The sequence below is a fragment of the Rhinoderma darwinii genome, chromosome 1, assembly GCF_050947455.1.
Source record: "Rhinoderma darwinii isolate aRhiDar2 chromosome 1, aRhiDar2.hap1, whole genome shotgun sequence".
NCBI lineage: Eukaryota > Metazoa > Chordata > Amphibia > Anura > Rhinodermatidae > Rhinoderma > Rhinoderma darwinii.
Window position 1 is genome coordinate 322,234,725 of NC_134687.1, and position 18,602 is coordinate 322,253,326.

Consider the following 18,602-nt stretch of genomic DNA (forward strand, 5'->3'; position numbering starts at 1 on the left):
TAGAGGTAACTAAGGTGGAATTATACTGTATAGTGGCAGCTATGGGGGCATTATAATGTATGGGGCAGCTATAGGGGAATCATACTATATGTGTCAGCTATGGGGGCATTAGTCTGTATGGGGGCATTTGTGTGGGCATTATACTGTATGGGGACATTATACTCTATGGGGCACTATGCTGTATGGGGAAATTTGTTTGGGCATTATACAGCATGGGGCATCTGTGTGGGCATTATACTGTATGGGGGCATCTGTGTTGGCTTTATAGTGTATGGGTGAATCTATGGGGGCATTATACAGTATGGTGGCAGCTATTGGGGCATTATACTGTATGGTGGCAGCTAGAGGGCATTATACTGTGTGGGAGCAGCTATTTGGCATTATACTGTGTGGGAGGCACTACGCATGACAGAAAATAACAGCATCCGACTAAACCCTTTGACTTTAAGGGTATGTGCACACACACTAATTACGTCCGTAATTGACGGACGTATTTCGGCCGCAAGTAGTGGACCGAACTCAGGGCAGGGAGCCGGGCTCCTAGCATCATACATATGTACGATGCTAGGAGTCCCTGCCTCTCCGTGGAACTACTGTCCCGTACTGAAAACATGATTACAGTACGGGACAGTTGTCCTGCAGAGAGGCAGGGACTCCTAGCATCGTATATAACTATGATGCTAGGAGCCCGGCTCCCTGCACTGAGTTCGGTCCGGTACTTGCGGCCGAAATACGTCCGTCAATTACGGACGTAATTAGTGTGTGTGCACATACCCTTATAGGTTCAGTCGGGTTTCCATCATTGTGTCCGTCGTTTGCCAGACTATTGCTTCTCTGATGCATGTGACAGCAAAGTAAAAAAAAACAAGCTGCCATGTTATTATTTACACCTAAAAATGTGTAACTGTATCATTAAATAATATTATTTTATTTTCTTGCAGCTTAAGAAGTTACTCTTGTGTCATATCAAACAACCAATACATAGGAAGTGACTTTCCATGGGCTAATTTCTCTCTTGTTATAGAGTATGACTGCACTGATTATTGGCTACAGTTGTGTCACAAATTAAATATCTCCCACATGACCCTTAAAACGAGTGTGCCAGAAAATCTTATACTTCGTAAGTAATCATTTCTCTTTATAGGAGCGCTTCCAAAATGTGATCTATACATAATTTTTATAACCTACAGTGCAGGAATATAAGGACATGACAAATAATTTTAAAGCGTCTACTATATACATTTTTTCTGCTTTCTGTAGTGGCTGCTCAAATGATCAAATAGTTTATTAGGGGGGGTTATCCATTTTTTTTTCTTCTTATCGGACCTCAGCATTCCTTTCAGATTGGCTCCTATTAAGACATTATTGCCAGGTGCAATATTTGTATAATACCGGTAATTGTTATTTTTTTCCACAACTTTGCTGACTGGATAGACATCTATAAAAATAAACTCAATTAAAAAGAGAATTATCTAGGTTGTATTAATTTTACTTTATTTCCAACATATTTCACAGAGCTGTCCCTGTCCCCAATGAGGTTCACAATTTAAAGTTGGCTACAGAAATAACCATTGTTAAAGGGCTGGTATAATGGTGGGATTCACCTACTCTTGTCACCCACTATTACTACCTCCTTCATAATCAGGGTCACTAGTTCCCCTACCTTTTCCTTATACTAATGTTAATCTACTTGATTTGCTGCTATGTAAGCGTATAAGACCGTACAATAAATACAATTGTGTAGTAAATAAAAGGGTAATATTTATTACTAACAATAATCACACTTACTGTCACGTACTCTCTGCCTGCGGCTTCCTCGGTCTCCAGGACATCAAGAGTTACTCGCTCGTGCGTCGCCCGGCCTGGCAGACTGAGGCAGTCTGCAGCCAATAGGAGCTCAGGAGCGTCAGACCAATCAAGCCTGGCTGATGTTCCTGAGCTCCCGCCCTCTCCTTATTTAGTTCAGCCTGGGATAGTAGGCCTTTGTCTGTAATTAGAGTTAGGGCATGACCAGATGTGGCGGAATTGCTCTGGAATTCTGCTGCGGAAATCCGCATAGTACACGTTTCTCCATTGCTTTCCACAGCTTTTTAGTGAGGTTCGTTTACACGTTGCGGAAAACTCAGCTGCGGACCATAGCCTGCGGTGCGGAATTTGGTGTCTGCAGCATACACTGGTTGTTGTGGACGTGTAGCGGACTTGTTTCGGACTCCTTGCGGAATTTCTCCATTGACTTAAATGGAGAGTCAAAATTCCGCAATGAAGTCCGCAGATGTTATGTGTGTTGCGTAGCGTATTTGTTTTACGAACATGACATTTCTTCATTCTGGCTGGACCTATGTATTTCTAGGTCTACAGCCAGACTGAGGCCCCATGCACACTAACGTAAAAACGCCCGTAATCACGGGCCGTTATTACGGCACGGGCAGGCCCATAGAAGTCAATGGGACTCCCGTAATTACGGGTGACTACGTGTCTGCACCCGTAATTATGGGAGCGTTGCTAGGCGACGTCAGTAAATAGTCACTGTCCAGGGTGCTGAAAGAGTTAAACGATCGGCAGTAACTGTTTCAGCACCCTGGACAGTGACTTCCGATCACAGTATACATCAACCTGTAAAAAAAATAGAAGTTCCTACTTACCGAGAACTCCCTGCTTCTTCCTCCAGTACGGCCTCCCGTGATGACGTTTCAGTCCAAGTGACGGCTGCAGCGGTCACATAGACTGCCGCGTCATCCAGCGAGGTCGGGCTGGATGTCAAGAGAGGGACGCGTCACCAAGACAACGGCTGGGTAAGTATGAATTTCTTTTACTTTTACTAGGGAAAGGGCTGTCCCTTCTCTCTATCCTGCACTGATAGAGAGAAGGGAAGTACTTTCACCTCAATACGCAACGGCTAGTCCGCATCAATTTAATGCCCATTTTAGGCAGAGCCGCAACAGAATCTGCAACGCAGATTATGTGCGGCACTGATGCGGATAGTGGCGGAAGAAATACGCCACGTCTGGTCATGCCCTTACCTTGCTTTCCCTTGTTTTAGACTCCCCTGAGCTACTTGCATTTTGACTCCTTGTGACCTGACCCCGGCTGGACTCCTGATTTTTTGTGAAGGATTTGCCTGACACAGCTTCTGTGTCGATGCCCGTGGTTAATCAGCCTGCATCTGTTCCTAGGTCTGCTAGAGTGACTCGATCTGCTACCACTCAGATCTGCTACCACTGCCTTGAAGGGTGTAGTTTCTAAAATGGGGTCACTTCTTGGGGGCTTCCACTGTACTCTGGTACCTCAGGGTTTTGCAAATGCAACATGGCGCCCAAAAACCAAGCCAGCAAAATCTGCATGCCAAATAGCGCTCCTGCCTTTCTGAGCCCTGCCGGGTGTCCAAACAGTAGTTTATGACCCCATATGGGGCATTGCCGTAATCGGGAGAAATTGCTTTTAAAACGTTGAGGTGCTTTTTCTACTTTATTCCTTGTAAAAATTAAAAATTTCCAAGTTTTGTCAGAAAATTTTTTCAATTTCACAGTATAATTCCAATAAATTCAACAAAAAGCCTGCAGGGTCAAAATGCTCACTATATCCCTTGATAAATTCCTTCAGGGGTGTAGTTTCCCAAATGGAGTCACTTTTGGGGGGATTTCCACTGATTTGATCTGGCAGGGATTAAATGCGACATGGCTCCCAAAAACCATTCCAGCAAAATCTGCATGCCAAGTAGCGCCCCTGCCTTTCTGAGCCCTGACGTGTAGCCAAACAGCAGTTTATGACCACATGTGGGATATTGCCATACTCGGGAGAGATTGGCTTACAAATGTTGGGGTGCTTTTTCTCTTTTAACCCTTGTAGAAATAAAAAATAACATTTTAGTGGAAAAAATATTGATATTAATTTTCACGGCCTAATTCCATTAAATTCCACAAAAAACCTGTGAGGTCTAAATGCTACTATACCACTCGATAAATTCCTTGAGGGCTTTAGTTTCCCAAAATGAGGTCACTTTGGGGGGGTTTCCACAGTTTTGGTCCCTCAGGGGCTTTGCAAATGTGACATGGCACCCGAAAACCATTCCAGCAAAACTTGAGCTCCGAAAGCCAAATGGTGGTTCTTCCCTTCTGAGTCCTGTCGTGTGTCCAAATAACAGTTTATTACCACATGTGGGGTATTGCTGTAATCAGAAAGAAATTGCTTTTCAAATGTTGGGGTGCTTTCACGGCATAATTCCACTAAATTCAGCAAAAAACTGTGGGATCAAAATGCTCACTATACCCCTCGATAAATTCCTTCAGGGGTGTAGTTTCCTAAATGGGGTTAATTTTGTGTGGTTTCCACTGATTTGGTCCCGCAGGGGCTTTGAAAATGTGACATAGCGCAGCAAACCATTCCAGCAAAATTTTAGCTCCAAAAGCCAAATGGTGCTCCTGCCCTTCTAAGCCCTGCCGTGGATCCAAACAGCAGTTTATCACCACATATGGGGTATTGCCGTGCTCAGAAGAGTTCACGTTACAAATGTTGTGGTGCTTTTTTCTCCTTTATCTATTGTGAAAATGGAAAAATCTGAGCTAAAACTACATTTTATTAGAAAACCCGTAGATTTTAATTTTCACGGCCTAATTCTACTAAATTCAGCAAAAAACCTGTGGGGTCAAAATGCTCACTATACCCCACGATAAATTTCTTCGGGGGTGTAGTTTCCCAAATGGGCTCACTTTTGGGTGGTCTTTCACTGTTTTGGTTCGGGCAATTGTGACATGGCACCCGAAAACCATTCCAGCAAAACTTGAGCTCCAAAAGCCAAATGGTTATTCTTCCCTTCTGATCCCTGCCATGGGTCCAAACAGCAGTTTATTACCACATATGGGATATTGCCGTAATCGGGAGAAATTGCTTTTGGGGTTGTTTTTCTCCTTTATGCCTTGTAAATATTAAAGATTTCTAAATTTTATTGGAAAAAATTTAGATTTTCATTTTTACATCCTAATTCCACAAAATTCTTCAAAAAACGTGTGGGGCTAAAATGCATAATATACCCCTTGATAAATTCCTTGAGGGGTGTAGTTGGCCAAATGGTGTCTTTTTTGGGGGGTTTCCACTGTTTTTGCACCACAAAACTTCTTCAAACCTGACATGGTGCCTAAAATATATTCTAATAAAATAGAGGCACCAAAATCCACTAGGTGCTCCTTTGTTCTGAGGCCTGTGTTTCAGTCCAGTAGGAGACTAGGGCCACATGTGGGATATTTATAAAAACTGCAGAATCTGGGCATATGAAGTTGCGTATTTCTGTTAAAACTGTCTGTGTTACAGAAAAAAAATGAATTTAAAACAGATTTTCTGGAAAAAAAAAATTATTTTGTAAATATCACCTCCACTTTGCTTTAATTCCTGTGAAACACTAAAGGGTTAATAAACTTTCTAAATGCTGTTCCGAATACTTTGAGGGTGCAGTTTTTAAAATGGGGTGTTTTATAGGGGGTTTCTAATATATAAGGCCCTCAAAGCCACTTCAGACCTGACCTGAAAAAATAGCCTTTTGAAATTTTCTTGAAAATGTGAGAAATTGCTGCTAATGTTGTAAGCCTTGTAACTTCCTGGAAAAATAAAAGAATGTTCAAAAAACGATGCAAACATAAAGTAGACACATAGGAAATGTTAACTAGTAACTTTTGTGTGGTATTACTATCTCTTTCACTATCTGTTTTACAAGTTAGATAGACTTAAATTTAGAAAAATGCTAATTTTGGCAAATTTTCTCTATATTTTGGTATTTTTCACAAATAAACACTGAATGTATCCACCAAATTTTACCACTAACTTACAGTACAATGTGTCACGAGAAAACAATTTTAGAATTGCTTGAAAAAATAAAAGCATTTCAAAGTTATTATGACCTAAATTGACATATGTCAGATTTTAAAAAAATGGCCTGGTCCATTAGGTGAAAACAGGCTGTATCCTTAAGGGGTTAAATGGGGAAAACAATAAATATATGTTCTTCCTTTGAATACTGCTTTCTAAGAAAAATATGTCTCTGTTCCTTTTTTGTAAGAAACGCCAAAGCACTACAACCACCTACTTGACATGCATGTTCCATATGTTTTGCTGTCATCGGAAGAACTTATCAACAACTCAGAATTACTTCACATCCTAGAGTCAAGGTAAAGTATGATGCTACTGCAACTTCACAAAAAGGGGGCACCTATGTAAACAATTAAAGGCATCCTTGCACTCTATCTATCGTGCATAGAACTATATTGTCTTGCGGGTACTATTTAATGAAGCTGCCAGTTGAGGATCTGTGAGGCGTCTATTTCTCAAACTAGGGACTCTAATGTACCTGTCTTGTTGCTCAGTTGTGCAGCGGAGCCTCCCACTTCTCTTTCTACTCTGGTTAGAGCCTGTTTATGCCGTCCTCTGAAGGGAGTAGTACACACCGTTGTAGGAAATCTTCCGTTTCTTGGCAATTTCTCGCATGGAATAGCCTTCATTTCTAAGAACAAGAATAGACTGTTGAGTTTCACATGAAAGCTCTCTTTTTCTAGCCATTGAGAGTTTAATCGAACCCACAAATGTAATGCTCCAGATTCTCAACTAGCTCAAAGGAAGGTCAGTTTTATAGCTCCTCTAAACAGCAAAACTGTTTACAGCGGTGCTAACATAATTGCACAAGGGTTTTCAAGTGTTTTCTAATCATCCATTAGCCTTCTAACACAGTTAGGCTGGATTCACACGAAAGTGGCATTTTTGCGGACGCAAAAACGCTGCGTTTTGCGCGTGCAAAAATCACTTGCCAGCTCCGTGTGTCATCCGTGTATGATGCGCGACTGCGTGATTTTCGCGCAGCCGCCATCATAGAGATGACGTCAGTCACTGTCCAAGGTGCTGAAAGAGTTAACTGATCGGCAGTAATTCTTTCAGCACCCTCGACAGTGAATTCCGTTCACCATATCTAGCAACCTGTTAAAAAAAAAAAGAGGTTCGTACTTACCGAGAACTTCCCGGCCGTTGCCTTGGTGACGCGTCCTTGGTGACGCGCCTCTCTTGACATCTGGCCCCACCTCCCTGGATGACGCGGCAGTCCATGTGACCGCTGCAGCCTGTGCTTGGCCTGTGATTGGCTGCAGCTGTCACTTGGACTGAATTGTCATCCCGGGAGGTCAGACTGGAGGAAGAAGCCGGGAGTTATCGGTAAGTTAGAACTTTTTTTAACACGTTCATGTATATTGTGATCGGAAGTCACTGTCCAGGGTGCTGAAACAGTTTAACTCTTTCAGCACCCTGGACAGTGACTATCTCCTGACGTCGCGTACCGGATATTTTTTTGCCGGGTTCGGCCAAAACGAGTTCGGCCGAACCCGGTGAAGTTCGGTTCGGTTGTCCGGGTTCGCTCTTCTCAAAGACACTCCGTTTGGATGTTTGTAAACAGAAAAGCACGTGGTGCTTTTCTGTTTACATTCATCCTTTTGACAGCTGTTGCGCGAATCACGCAGTTCGCACGGAAGTGCTTCCGTGCGGCATGCGTGGTTTTCACGCACCCATTGACTTCAATGGGTGCGTGATGCATTGAAAACGCTGAATCAACGGACATGTCGTGAGTTTTTTGCAACGGATCAACGCAGCGCAAAACTCACGCACATGTCTGCGTGACTAATATAAGTCCGTGCAACGCGCGTGAAAATCACGCGCGTTGCACGCGCGTATTTCCCGTTCGTCTGAATAAAGCCTTAGTAAACACAATGTACCATTAGAACACTGGAGTGATGGTTGCTGGAAATGGGCCTCTATACACCTATGTAGATATTGCATTAAAAACCAGACGTTTGCAGCTAGAATAGTCATTTAGCACATTAACAATGTATAGAGTGTATTTCTGATTAATTTAATGTTATCTTCATTAAAAAAAACTGTGCTTTTCTTTCAAAAATAAGGAAATTTCTAAGTGACCCTAAACTTTTGAACGGTAGTGTATACTATTGTGATGGCATTACATCCTATAAATACACAAACACACATCATCACAATAGAAAGCAGAATAAAAATATACATACTGTTGTGACATCTTCATAACAGAGCGAAACCTAGAAATAAAGTATTGGGACATCATGACAATAGAGTGCAACCTATAATTACCCACACACCGCTCTGACAAAATATTAATAGAACATAGAATATAAATGTAAAATGCTCCTTTTTCCATAAAACCAAATAAAGTTCTTTAAATGACTTTCTTTTATGTTTTTGAAATCCTCTCCCAGGATCATGACATTAAGGCCTTATTCACACGAACGTGTCCGTTTTGTGCACGCACATGACATGTGTATATGGTGCGTGGCTGCGTAATTTTCACGCAGCTGGCTTCATTATGACACTCCCTTTTTATGTGACAACACAGTAAAGAAGGAGGGGATTTTATGTTTCCCTTCTCTTCATTACCAGCTGTAGCGCGAATCACGCACGTCACCCGGAAGTGCTTCCGTGTGCCGTGCGCGATTTGCACGCACCCATTGACTTCAATGGGTGCGTGCTGCGTGAAACACAGGCAAGTATAGGACATGTCGTGAGTTTTACGCAACGCACATACGCTGCGTGAAAATCACTGACAGTCTGAGAGGCCCCATTCACTTACATATCTCTGCGACGCGCATATCACGGACGTATAACACGTTCGTGTGAATAAGGCCTAAGGCTACTTTTAGGCTGGGTTCACACGTGGCGGAATTTCACTTAAATTCCGCTGCGGACACTCCGCAGCGTTAATCCGCAGCGGAGGCGTTTCTGCATTGACTTCCACTTCTATTTAGAAGTGTTCGTTTAGACGATGCGTAACATTCCGCTGCGGAGCATAGGCTGCGGAGCGGAATTTGGTGTCCGCAGCATGCTCTGTCTGTTGCGGAGCAGTGGCGGACTCATGGCGGAATTTCTCCATTGACTTCAATGGAGATTCTAAGTTCCGCAATGAAGTCCGCAGCTGTCATGCACATGTTATGTGTGCTGCGGATGCGTCTTGCTTTTTTGCCATGACATTTCTTCATTCTGGCTGGACCTATGTATTTCTAGGTCTACAGCCAGACTGAGGAAGTCAATGGGGCTCCCGTAATGACGGGAGCGTTGCTAGGAGACGTCTGTAAATAGTCACTGTCCAGGGTGCTGAAAGAGTTAAGCGATCGGCAGTAACTGTTTCTGCACCCGGGACAGTGACTACCGATCTCAATATACAGCAACCTGTCAAAAAATATAAGTTCATACTTACCGAGAACTCCCTGCTTCTGTCTCCAGTCCGGCCTCCCAGGATGACGTTTCAGTCTAAGTGACGGCTGCAGCCAATCCCAGGCCAATAACAGGCTGCAGCGGTCACATGGACTGGCGCGTCATCCAGGGAGGTCGGGCTGGATGCCGAAAGAGGGACGCGTCACCAAGACAACGGCCGGTAAGTATGAAATTCTTTTACTTTCACTAGAGAAAGTGCTGTCCCTTCTCTCTATCCTGCACTGATAGGGAGAAGGGAAGCACTTTTCCCGCAGTCCGCAGCAGCTAGTCCGCATCAATTTACTGCACATTTTGTGCAGATCCGCAGCAGAATCTGCAACGCAGATTCTGTGCGGCATTGATGCGGACAGTTGCGGAGGAAATCCGCCACGTGTGGTCATGCCCTAAAACGGCAGTATTTGGGTCAGTATTTTACATCAGTGTTTGAAAGCAAAAAAAAGGAATGGTAAAAAAAAAACTCCATGTTCTAGTTCCACTCCTAGTTTTGGCTTCTACAAACTGGTGCAAAATACTGAACCTATACTCTTTAATAGATTGGTGAAGGTGCGAGAAGTGATGCCCCATAAATTAACATCAATTTTCAGGTGTGTTGTTTACTTGCTGTTTCTCTTCTGGTGGCATTTGTTGCATTTAATGAGATACATAACATTATTGGAGGTGTAACAGAAAGGCTGTGCTCACACTACATGTGTGCCCTTTATCAGAAATACTTTGTTTTAAAAAGAATACAAATACAGTTGGCATCCGTTTGACAGATTTACTGTATTTATTTTCTACGGAGAGGTGAACTCTTTCTGTTATTTAGACAGATCCAAATGTCCAAACATACACAAATGTATGCCAATGCATGCACTGCTTTTTTGTGGGTTTCTGTTTTGAAAAGAATAGTAGCCCACACTTTTCTATACAGTCAGGCCCCATGCACGTGCAGTATTTACGGTCATGGGCACGAACACACATTTTAGTATGAAAAAAAAATATTTCTCTAGGTTTATGTTGTCAACTGTTTGGCCAAATGTGGCATGAATGAAGCCTAAGATTATGTGATACTAAGATTCTCTTTTATATGTCTACATATATAACATTTGTTGCCTGAGGTGGCTGCATATTTTAGGCTTCATTCACAAACGCGCGTCGGGTTGGTGTCTCTGCAGTGCAGGAGTAACAGCATGGGTAAGTAACCCTGTCATTACCATGTGTCACATAGGTCTGGTCTTATAGATTTGGTTACTCTTTGTTTATTATCTCTTTTGAGAGGCTCCTTATACTATATAATGTTCACACCATTTTGAACCATTATCTTACACTTTTCCTGGACCATTTTCAACTTCATTTATGGGGATATTTGCCCATTATCTATACTGCATGTAATTGATGCTCCCGTGGTTTACATTCATATATTTTTGTATACCCATGTGTTTTCCTGTCCTGCAAGACACCGCGATGTTGTAGTGTATGCTTCATTTTTAAATCTGTTTGTCTTATACATGTTCATTAATAAAGGATATTTTGCATTTTTCGATTAAATTTGTGTTCATTTACATTATTTGTAGGACATATTTATTCACATCTGCGTCGGGACTCCGTTCATGGGTTCCGTCTGAGCTTTCCGTCTTGGGAATCCATGAACGAAATCCAAACTGAACCAAACTGAAAAGTTTCCGTTTGCATCACCATTGATTTCAATGGTGACGGATCCAGTGCAAATAGTTTCCATTTGTCACTGTTGTGTAAGGATTCCGTTGTTTTGATGGAATCAGTACCGTAGTCGACTGCGCTATTCATTCCGTCAAAACAATTTGTACCAGATAAGTCACATTCATTGAAATGAATGGCAATGCAAACGGAAACCTACGTTTGCCGTTTGTTTCAGTTTGGATTCCGTTCATGGGTTCCCCTGACGGAAAGCTCCAACGGAACCCATGAACGGAGTCCCGACGCAGATGTGAACGAAGCCGTAGTTTATGTTGGCAGGGTTGGATATAAAGTTTCCTGATAATTATTGGATAAAGTTGGAGAGTTGCCAAAAATAAATAAATAAAATACAGTGTTCATTAGGCTTGATTCAAACACAGCTATACACGGTTTCGGTTTATGGCATTATTGTAGCATTTTTGGTGTCAGCAAAAGAAAACGCAGCTTTTACTAGGTTTGGCATTTTGTCTGCTATTTTTCATTAGGCTTCTCTATATGACTTCAAAAATGCCAGGAAAAAAGCCTGTACAAAATGACACTAAATAAGAAATGCCACAAAAAATTCCATGTAAAAAATGGCATGGCTTTTTTACATGCGTTTTAAAATGCAGAAAAAAGTGTGTGTGAGGCCGGATTCAGACTAGCGTGTACGTTTTGCGCGCGCAAAAAACGCAGCATTTTGCGCACGCAAAAGGTACTTAACAGCTCCGTGTGTCAGCCCCGTATGATGCGCGGCTGCGTGATTTTCGCGCAGCCGCCATCATTATGACGCTCTATTTGGATGTTTGTAAACAGAAAAGCACGTGGTGCTTTTCTGTTTACATTCATAGTTTGACAGCTGTTACGCGAATCACGCTTGTCCCACGGAAGTGCTTCCGTGTGGTGCGCGTGATTTTCACGCACCCATTGACTTCAATGGGTGCGTGATGCGCGAAATACGCACAAAGAACGGACATGTCGTGAGTTTTTCGCAGCGGACTCACCCTGCGTAAAAATCACGCAACTGTCTGCACGGCCCCATAGACTATTGCGTTGCACGGAAGTATATCCCGTTCGTCTGAATAAGCTTTGAAGGAGGCATTACTAATTTCCTGACTACTAGTGCAGTAATGCAGCTGCAATCACTTTTCTTATTATGCTACCAACATAAAAGTAGTAGAATATATGTCTATATAAAATTTTCTGTGTTACAGATATAATATGACTTTTATCGAGAGGAGCAGCAATACATCTCTGCATCTATTTGGGAATAAAAGCCATTGTGCCATAATAACTGTAGATGTGTCCACTGTCATTATTCTAGAGGTATCATTTTAATTTCCTAAAAAATAGAAATACATTCCTGTATAAAATATATATACACCTTTCAAAAATAGCAGTCGACTACGCTATTGTTTCTGCAAAAAAACAGAAACCTTGCGGAATGGAGACAATCCGATACAATTTGCAAGGGAAGTATTACCATTGAAATTAATGATAACACAATTGGAAGCTATGATTTTAATTTGCCTTTCCGTTCATGGGTTCCTCCAACTGAAAGGTCGGACAGAACACGTGAACGGAAGGGTGACGCTGGTGTGAACACACCCTAAATTGGTTGGGAGTTTTGTGGGCCTGCATCAATTACTTTATCCTATACAGTGCATATCATTTAGATATTTTCTTGTCAGATTATCCTGTTTTGGTGATAGTGATGTTTGCAGGGAAAATTAACATGACAATTTGGATTTTTTTCTTGTCCCATTCTATTGTTTTCCTCAAGAAAAGCACCGTCAGAGGTATTTGGCAGCTGCTCATCACCCATCATCATGCTACTATAGAGTTAACATTGCACATTCATATTAACGGGAAACTAGTTATATTCTAAAACATTCAATAGAAAGCTACCAGCAGCAACTTCACAGATGCATAGGGTTAAGAAACACCCTTTGTACACCTGCTCTCTATATACAGAAATATAACTACTAAAATACTGCCCCCTATGTACACAAATATAACTACTATAATATTGCCCTCTATATACAAGAATATAACTACTATAATACTGCCACTATGTAAAAGAACATAACTACTATAATACTGCTCCCTATGTACAAGAATATAACTATGTAAATCTTTGAAAGGGATTTTTTTTTAATATAAAAAGGTCAATCAATGTGACTGGTGCAACTTCACAATTTATTAAAAATAATTTTTACTTTTTGAGATACAGCTGCTCGGTATTCTCTATACCGAGCAGCTGTATCGTTCGCTAAATCCTGTTCCCATTGGGTTCGCGGGACAGACAGGTTCAGTGAAAGCAGATCCTGTGTGTCTCTGACACATAGGATCCACCTGTTATCCATCACATCTAAGTTATGAACTTAGATGTGATAGATTACAGGTGGATCCTGCGTGTCAGAGAGTGGCAGGACCCTCTGACACTGAACCTGTCAGTCCCGCGGGACTGACAGATTCAGGCCTTAGCGAACGATACAGCTGCTCTGTACACAGGATACACAGCAGCTGTATTGCAAAAAGTAAAACTTATTTTTAATAAAAACTAATTCTAACATTTAACCAATCACACTGACTGACCTATTAAATAAAAAAAAAATCACTTTCAAAGGTTTAAATAACTTTTAATTGTTGGTCAAAGGTTCTTGAATAGCCAATGTATGTTTATTTTATGATTATTATTTTCCATTTTCTTTGTATTTCCTGGAGAAGTTAAAAAAAGAAACAATGTGTAAAAGAGCATAAACCTGATTTATAAAATTAGAACTGTTGAGATTATTTATTCATTATACAAGGGGAATGAAAACCATATAAGGCCCTGCTGCCCTACTCTCCTTTCTGGAGGTACAATGCCTCTTTTGTTTACTTTGCTAAGGCTTGTGCATGCTTATATGAATGTAGAAAAATGTGCCATGATTTCCAAAGTCCATTTAAAGCTTTGAAAAACAGTGGTGGAAGTTGTTTAGATTTGCCTGTAGAGAATTACTTAACCCCTTCCCGACATCCGCCGTGTATATACACTACCGTTCAAAAGTTTGGGGTCACCCAGACATTTTTGTGTTTTCCGTGAAAACTCACAGTTATATTTATCAAATGAGTTGCAAAATGACTAGAAAATATAGTCAAGACATTGACAATGTTAGAAATAATGATTTTTATTTCAAATAATAATTTTCTCCTTCAAACTTTGCTTTCGTCAAAGAATGCTCCATTTGCAGCAATTACAGCATTGCAGACCTTTGGCATTCTAGCTGTTAATTTGCTGAGGTAATTGGGAGAAATTTCACCCCATGCTTCCAGAAGGCCCTCCCACAAGTTGGATTGGCTTGATGGGCACTTCTTCCGTACCATACGGTCAAGCGGCTCCCACAACAGCTCTATGGGGTTGAGATCGAATGACTGCGCTGGCCACTCCATTACAGATAAAATACCAGCTGCCTGCTTCTTCCCTAAATAGTTCTTGCATAATTTGGAGGTGTGCTTTGGGTCATTGTCCTGTTGTAGGATGAACTTGGCTCCAATCAAGCGCTGTCCACAGGGTATGGCATGGCGTTGCAAAATGGAGTGATAGCCTTCCTTATTCAAAATCCCTTTTACCTTGTACAAATTTCCCACTTTACCAGCACCAAAGCAACCCCAGACCATCACATTACCTCCACCATGCTTGACAGATGGCGTCAGGCACTCTTCTAGCATCTTTTCAGTTGTTCTGCGTCTCACAAATGTTTTCTGTGTGATCCAAACACCTCAAACTTCGATTCGTCTGTCCGTAACACTTTTTTCCAATTTTCCTCTGTCCAATGTCTGTGTGCTTTTGCCCATATTAATCTTTTCCTTTTATTAGCCAGTCTCAGATATGACTTTTTCTTTGCCACTCTGCCCTGAAGGCCAGCATCCCAGAGTCGCCTCTTCACTGTAGACGTTGACACTGGCGTTTTGCGGGTACTATTTAATGAAGCTGCCAGTTGAGGACCTGTGAGGCGTCTATTTCTCAAACTAGAGACTCTAATGTACTTGTCTTGTTGCTCAGTTGTGCAGCGGGGCCTCCCACTTCTCTTTCTACTCTGGTTAGAGCCTGTGTGTGCTGTCCTCTGAAGGGAGTAGTACACACCGTTGTAGGAAATCTTCAGTTTCGTGGCAATTTCTCGCATGGAATAGCCTTCATTTCTAAGAACAAGAATAGACCTTCGAGTTTCACATGAAAGCTCTCTTTGTCTAGCCATTTTGAGAGTTTAATCGAACCCACAAATGTAATGCTCCAGATTCTCAACTAGCTCAAAGGAAGGTCAGTTTTATAGCTCCTCTAAACAGCAAAACTGTTTACAGCGGTACTAACATAATTGCACAAGGGTTTTCAAGTGTTTTCTAATCATCCATTAGCCTTCTAACACAGTTAGCAAACACAATGTACCATTAGAACACTGGAGTGATGGTTGCTGGAAATGGGCCTCTATACACCTATGTAGATATTGCATTAAAAACCAGACGTTTGCAGCTAGAATAGTCATTTAGCACATTAACAATGTATAGATTGTATTTCTGATTAATTTAATGCTATCTTCATTGAAAAAAACTGTCCTTTTCTTTTAAAAAATAAGGAAATTTCTACGTGACCCTAAACTTTTGAACGGTAGTTTATATATATATATATATATATATATGACGCTTCCGGGAAGGTGTTCCCGCAAACCGAAGTACAGTTATGTCGCGGTGATGGTGCAGGCTCAGAGGCAGAGCTGGCACCATCACCGCGGGGTGACAGCTGTATTATACAGCTGGCACCCTCCTGTAACTGCCATGACCAGAGCTATTCTCCGATCAGGCTGATTAACCCCTCATATGCTGCACTCGATAGAGCGCAGCATCTGATAGGTTTTAACCCGAACGGCAACCCAGCGACGCAATCGATGAGTTGCTATGGCAATCGGAGGCCAAATAATGGTGTCTGAGTCTGCCTTGTATGGGAGCCGATGAGGACCCGCTTGTGGCGTGTCCTCATAGGCTTGCTGTCAGTGAATAACTGACAGTGCTAATACACTGCACTATGTATGTAGTGCAGTGGATTAGAGTAGCGATCGGGGCATCAGGCCCTCAAGTGGCCTAGTAGGACAAGTGAAAAAAGTAAATAAAAATGTCATAAAACAATAAAAATACACAAGTTTCAAGTAAAAAAAAAAAGCTAAACTGCTTTTTTCCCCATAATAGTTACATAGTTACATTGTTAGTACGGCTGAAAAAAGACATGTCCATCAAGTTCAACCAAGGAATGGGAAAAGGAAAGGTAAAAATTTCTACACATAAGAGCTTATATTTTTTTGTTCTAGGAAATTATCTAAGCCTTTTTTAAAGCCATCTACGGTCCCTGCTGTGACCAGCTCCTGCGGTAGACTATTCCAGAAATTCACAGTTCTCACAGTAAAGAAGGCTTGTAGGCCCTGCTGGTTGAAACTTTTTTTCTCCAGACGGAGGGATTGCCCCCCTGTTCTTTGAGGGGGTTTTACATGGAACATTATTTCACCATATTTTTTGTATGTGCAATTAATATATTTATATAAATTAATCATGTCCCCCCTTAGTCGTCTTTTTTCAAGTCTAAATAGGTTTAATTCTTTTAATCTTTCCTCATAACTTAGATTCTCCATGCCCCTTATTAGCTTCGTTGCTCTTCTTTGTATTTTTTCCAACTCCAGGGTATCCTTTCTATGAACTGGAGCCCAGAACTGAACTGCATATTCTAGATGAGGCCTTACTAATGCTTTGTAAAGTGGTAATATTACATCCCTGTCCCGCGAGTCCATGCCTCTTTTAATACACGACAATATCTTGCTGGCCTTTGAAGTAGCTGATTGACATTGCATGCTGTCATTTAGTTTATGATTTACAAGTACACCCAGATCCTTCTCAACAAGTGACTCCCCCAGTGTAGCTCCCCCGAGGACATATGATGCATGCAAGTTGTTGGTACCCAGATGCATAACTTTACATTTATCTACATTAAACTTCATTTGCCAACTGGATGCCCAAACACATAGTTTGTTTAAATCCGCTTGCAATTCACGAACATCTTCCATAGACTGAACTATATTACATAGCTTGGTGTCATCTGAAAAAATAGAAATAGTGCTATTAATCCCATCCTCTATATCATTAATAAATAAGTTGAATAATAGTGGTCCCAGCACTGAACCCTGGGGTACACCACTTATAACCGGGGACCATTCAGAGTAGTAATCATTGAACCACAACTCTCTGGATACGGTCCTTGAGCCAATTCTTAATCCAATTACAAACTATATTTTCTAAACTTATAGTCCTTCATTTACCCATTAGACATCTATGAGGGACAGTGTCAAATGCCTTTGCAAAGTCCAAAAACACTTTATCCACAGCGGCCCCTCTGTCTAGGCTTCTGCTCACCTCTTCATAAAAACAGATCAGGTTAGTTTGACAACTTCTGTCCTTAGTAAAACCGTGCTGGCTGTCACTTATAGTACTATTTTTTTGTCACATAATCCTGTATATAGTCCCTCAATAGCCCCTCAAACATTTTCCCCACGATGGATGTTAAGCTTACTGGTCTATAATTACCCGGGGAAGACCTAGAGCCCTTTTTGAAAATAGGCACCACATTTGCCCTGCGCCAGTCCCTTGGCACTATACCAGTCACTAGAGAATCTCTGAATATTATGAAAAGGGGGACAGAAATAACTGAACTAAGTTCTTTAAGAATTCTAGGGTGTAACCCATCTGGTCACGGGGCCTTGTGCACTTTATTTAATTTAGCTTGGACCATATCTACATTAATCCAATTCAGTATATCAACTGATAAATTAACAGCGCTGGCACCGGCTATATCAGCTGCTCTTTCTTCTGTTGTATATACAGAGCTAAATAAGCCATTTAGTAACTCTGCCTTCTCTTGATCCCATGTGACCAACTCCCCATTACCACTACCCAGGGGTCCTACATGTTCAGACCTTGGCTTTTTTGCATTTATATGCTTGAATAATTTTTGGGATTTGTTTTACTATCCTTGGCCACCTGCCTTTCATTTTGTACTTTTGCTAATTTTATTACATATTTTACAGATTTTATTTCGTTCTTTATAATTTTTAAAAGGCTACAGCTGTACCCTCAGATTTGTATTTTTTAAATGCCCTTTTTTTGTCATATATTGCCCTTTTTACAGAAGGTGTAAGCCTTGTGGGGTTTAATTTTAGTCGTTTATATTTGGTACCTATAGGAATACATTTTGCACTATAATTACCCAAAGTAGATTTGAAAATCTCCCATTTATCATTTGTCCCATTATTTAACATTAGTTCTTCCCAGTCTAAATCTTGAATTGAAGCCCTCATCCTGGGGAAATTGGCCTTCTTAAATTAAGTGTTTTTGTCCTCCCAGCCTGTGTTTGTTTTTTACAGTATATGTAAATTGTAACTATATTGTGATCACTGTTACCGAGGTTTTCACGAACATTGACATTCCCAACAAGCCCTGCATTATTAGAAATTACCAGATCCAACAGAGCTTCACCTCTAGTCGGGTCTTCCACAAACTGGCCCATAAAATTTTCCTGCAACAGGTTGAGGAAATGTCTCCCCTTTGCAGTTGAAGCCGAACCATGACACCAATTAATATCCCGG

The 18,602-nt window shown here is 41.3% G+C and overlaps 1 protein-coding gene across 12 annotated transcripts in view; it reads left to right on the top strand.

The window, feature by feature from the left end:
• SHOC1 (shortage in chiasmata 1) overlaps positions 1-18,602 on the top strand; it is a 307,702-nt gene that overhangs the window by 192,764 nt on the left and 96,336 nt on the right. For all 12 annotated transcript variants that reach the window (XM_075825602.1, XM_075825611.1, XM_075825607.1 and 9 more), the window contains 3 exons: positions 942-1,120; positions 6,047-6,155; positions 12,153-12,264. In XM_075825602.1, the coding sequence (XP_075681717.1) occupies positions 942-1,120; positions 6,047-6,155; positions 12,153-12,264 (400 nt within the window). The remainder of the gene's footprint in view (positions 1-941; positions 1,121-6,046; positions 6,156-12,152; positions 12,265-18,602) is intronic.